The following is a 4,487-nucleotide window of genomic DNA, read 5'->3' on the forward strand; positions in this document are numbered from 1 at the left end:
TTGGGAACTCTTTGGTTTCATGGAAATCTAAGAAGCAAAATATAGTATCACGATCATCAGTTGTCGAATATAGAGCAACGACAAATATGACTTGTGAACTTGTGTGGTTATTATCTCTTTCTTGAGACTTTGGCATTGAACACAAGCAACCAACAATTTTATATTATGATAATGAAGTAGCCCTCCACATTTCAACCAATCCGGTGTTTCATGAGTGGCCCAAGCACATTGAGATAGATTGTCATTTTTTTTCCAAGAAAAAATACAAGTAGGTTGCCTCAAAACACTCCATGTCTCTTCGTAGAACCTGACTGCAATCTTCACACCAAGCCACTTTTTTTAAACCAGTTCAAGTTTCTTCTTCACAAGATAGGAATTCACAATATTCATTCTCCATCTTGAAGGGAAGTATTAAGGTAGCAGGGTATTTTTTGTAATAACTCGGTCCTTACATAACAAATTACCCTTTGTGATTATTTTTTTTATTATTATTTATTATTATTATTATTATTTTTTTACATTTTTAGATATGTTGAACTATATATATAGTTGGTTAGGAGAAAGTTCCAAAGCTCATATAGCTCCTTTTGTACTTTGTGCATTTCTTCAATTCAATTAATGAGAAGTTTGGTTGAAACGAATAATAGATATGCAAATAAATAAATAAATAAATAATTAAAAATTAAAAATAAGTTAATTATTTTAATTTAATATTTAAAATTATTTTTAACTTTAAGTTGATATTAAATTATTTTATCAAACATATTTAATCTATTTAATAATTTAAATTAAGTTATATTAAATTATTAAATTGATCCACTAAGCATTCTCTTATAATATATTTTATATTTTTAAAATAAAAAGTTTTTGGATAAAAATACAACATCTCGTACAAGCATTATAAATTCACTTTATATCTTCAAAAATCACTTTAAAAATTTTAAAATTTGAGATGATACAATTCTTTTGTTACATATTTTTTTATATTTAAAAAAGTATTAATTTTTTAATATAAGATTAGTTAATATGTTTTATATAAAAGTTATTATTATTGTTTTATTTTAAAAATAGAAATAAAAATGTATTCAAATGAATACTTATTAATAAAATTAAGCAAGTAGATTCAACTATTGAAGATCCTAAATTTTCTCAAAATTAACATTACAAGTTGTTGAATTTATTAGAATAATAAAAAAAAAATTGAGTGGTGGTTTGGATATATGCACTTTTGTTTTTTATTTTTATTTAAAATTAATAATAAATTTTATATAAAAATATAATAATTATTATATAAAAAAAATAGTTATATTGTATATTTAAAAAAATTAAATTTTTTAAAATTTGAGATAATAAGTCATTTTTAAAAGTATTGAAAAGTAAGTTTGAAAGAATGTTTACACTTTATAAACGGTTTATTATTATCATCATTTTTATTTTTAAAATAGAAAATAAAAATTGTATTTAAACAAAACCTAAAAAAAATATATTATATTTATTTTTTGTGAAAAATTAGAACAAGAAGGGAGGCATATTACATGCGTAAGCCATTGCGTAAGTGGTGGTCACCATTCATTCATAACACGGACTTTTAACCCTGCTTTTTTTCCCTCTGTCAATCAATCATGCTTCCATTTTTTTCCTCTTCAGAGTCATCACAGCCGTCGTGGAACTGTGGAAGATATAAAAAGCCTCCGACCATGGGAATTTGCCTGCAAGATAATTAGTTTTAAATGAATAATGGATAATTGTAATTAAACAAACAATTTTGGGTTTATATGAAAAAAGAAAATAAAATCGGATAAAAATAAAAATGAAATCAGTATAAAATTTGTAAAACATATTTATTATAACGATATTGTTTTATTTTTAACAAATTATTAAAAATTAAATTCACTAAATTTGTAAGCTCCCTTATGAATATTGATTTTTACGGATATAAAAATAAATATGATAATATTTTAATATAAGATGAATATTTGTATTATATTTGACATTTTAATTATAGCTTAAACAAAGGTATTATGTAATTGGATCATGACCAATTATAAAAAAAATTGGTTAATTATATGAAATTAAAACTATGTTACATTTAAATCCTGATATATTTTATATAACGTTAATTATAATATATTTGAATATAATTATAAAAAGTATATACACTCAATTTCGTTGATTTTAGTATGACTTTCAAACGATATTGTTACTTTTATTTCCAGAATGTGAGATTGAATAATAAATTTTTTTTTGGGATTAGAATAATTATATTAAAAAAATCAAAAGCTAGGCTTCCAATCTCATAATATTATTTTGATATTACCGCCCCAAACACAAGTTTCCAAATTTGATAAGTTGTTTCTAATTTTTTAATGACTCTTGACGAGTCATTTTATTATTGGGCAAAAGTGGTTAAGTACCCCAAAATAAATAGTGCAAGGGAAAAATGAAAAAGAAAGGGTGGAACGGTCCCTCCAATCCAAAGAGTCAAAAATGGCGTCTGGTGGTAATAAATATATTTCATTGTTGGCAGTGAGAGCAGCCAGAATCATCTTATGGCGCAGCAGGAAGTAAAGCTTTTGGGGTTCTGGGCTAGCCCGTTTGCCTACCGGGTGATATGGGCATTGAAGCTGAAGGGGGTCGATTACGAGTACATTGAAGAAGATATCTTCAACAAGAGCCCTCTTCTCCTGCAACTCAACCCCCTTCATAAGAGGGTCCCAGTGCTCATTCATGGCCACAGAGTCATCTGCGAGTCATATGTTATCGTCCAGTATATCGATGAGACCTGGCCTCAGTACCCATTACTCCCACAACACCCTTATGAACGAGCCATGGCGAGGTTCTGGGCTGAGTTTGCTGAAAGCAAGGTAACTTCTACTGCAACTCCCCTAATTTATATTGTTTTCCATCTTTCTAATAGTTTTCAGGAGGTTGATTTTCAATAGAAATTTCGAGTATGTACTGAATGATTTTTGTTGGTGAATGGGATAGCTGTTGGAGACTGCATGGATGGGCATATGCTCTCGAGGAGAGGAGCGAGAACGGGCAGCGAAGTTGGCGATAGAGGCTGTTGCAAAGATAGAGGAATTGGTGAAAGGGAAGAAGCTGTTTGGGGGAGAGAGCATAGGGTATCTGGACATTTGTTTGGGATGGATCTCTTACTGGCTGCCTATTTGGGAGGAAGTTGGGTGCATGCAGATCATAGACCCCATTAAGTTTCCTGCTACCAGTTCATGGATCGACACAGTTCTTCATCACCCAGTGATCAGGGACAACTTACCTGCCCGCGAAGCCATGATCGTGTATGTCCAGAAACGCAGCAAAGACATATATGAATCACGCACTGGTTTAAGGGTTTAATCCGTCTGCATCTTCCCAACCTGAATAATGTGGTTTTGTTTGATAAATCGGATAAAATTTTATGTAGCAGACAGACTCATGTTCCGCCCATACAAATAATATCTTAGTGGGGCCTGAATTTTCAATTTCAAGGGGTGAAAATATGTGATTTGGTGTTGGAATTGCGGGTGTATTCCTGTTTTCTTTCATCTTCGGGCATTTTAATTTTTAGTGTGAGCTTACTGTGTTGAAATCTTTCCTTCGAATTCTGGGCCTGGTTTTAGGAGAGAGTGTTGGTTATCTTGCCCATTAGAATATACATTTTTAGGGTGTTTTCAAAATCAAACCAGTGATCAGTTCACAGTTATACGGTCTGATTGATAGTTTCACCGCATAAATATATAATTTATGTATTATATAAAATTTAAAATAATTATAACAAGTTAAAAATATATATAATTACAAATTTTAATAATATTTAATTTTTATATTTGATATATCATAAATGTATTGATATTATAAATTTTATTAAATAGAACATATATAATATTTAAGTATAAAGATATATTTAAAATGAAAAGAAATTTATAATATTTAATTTTATTTATATATCTTTATATTTTACTATTTTAAAAATCTTATATTAATTAATTTATATTATTTTTATAATTATTATAAAAATAAATGCCAAAGGGTTTTATACAATAAAAATTTGAAGAAAAAAAAATTCTTATAATGAAAATGTTTTATAGCTTAACAGTTTAACTTCAATTTTTTTAATTGAAGGTCCCAACTCAAGCCCTCTAGCATGCAATTTTTTTTTTCCTCACTAACTAAATCCCACATTGAAGATGGATAAAAAATATGTAGGGAGTATGAGGTATAAAAGGCATGCAAGAATCTTTGACTTGCAAGGCCAATAGGCTTAATGACAAATAGTCTAAATGAGCTCCTCACATGGAATGATCCTTAGGGTTTTGGGTTTGGCTAGTTCGAAAGGAGCCAATCAATTTGAATAGTCCGACAACCAATCATTAGTCCGAACGATTCAATACTTCTAATTGGTTGGACTGACTAGTCCAATTCAATTTTTAAAATACTGCATTTTTATGATCTCGTCTCGAAACATTTTGGGTTGTTTGGTTAAAAGG

General features: G+C 28.9%; 1 protein-coding gene across 1 annotated transcript; it reads left to right on the forward strand.

Moving 5' to 3' along the window:
- Window positions 1-2,513: 2,513 nt before the first annotated feature.
- Window positions 2,514-3,545, forward strand: LOC100266592 (probable glutathione S-transferase). Its single transcript, XM_003631967.4, has 2 exons — window positions 2,514-2,864; window positions 2,989-3,545. Exons 1-2 carry the CDS (start codon window positions 2,550-2,552, stop codon window positions 3,355-3,357), a joined length of 684 nt encoding a protein of 227 aa, XP_003632015.1. The 5' UTR covers window positions 2,514-2,549; the 3' UTR covers window positions 3,358-3,545.
- The last annotated feature ends 942 nt before the right edge of the window (window positions 3,546-4,487 follow it).

Source organism: Vitis vinifera, chromosome 5 (genome assembly GCF_030704535.1).
Source record: "Vitis vinifera cultivar Pinot Noir 40024 chromosome 5, ASM3070453v1".
Taxonomy (NCBI): Eukaryota; Viridiplantae; Streptophyta; class Magnoliopsida; order Vitales; family Vitaceae; genus Vitis; species Vitis vinifera.

What these genes read in the sequence shown, in the direction of transcription:
- LOC100266592 (XM_003631967.4), top strand. Translation starts at nt 2,550, where the DNA reads ATGGCGCAGCAGGAAGTAAAGCTTTTGGGGTTCTGGGCTAGCCCGTTT. An exon ending in CTGAGTTTGCTGAAAGCAAG is followed by an intron (nt 2,865 to 2,988) that starts GTAACTTCTACT and finishes TGAATGGGATAG; the next exon opens with CTGTTGGAGACTGCATGGAT.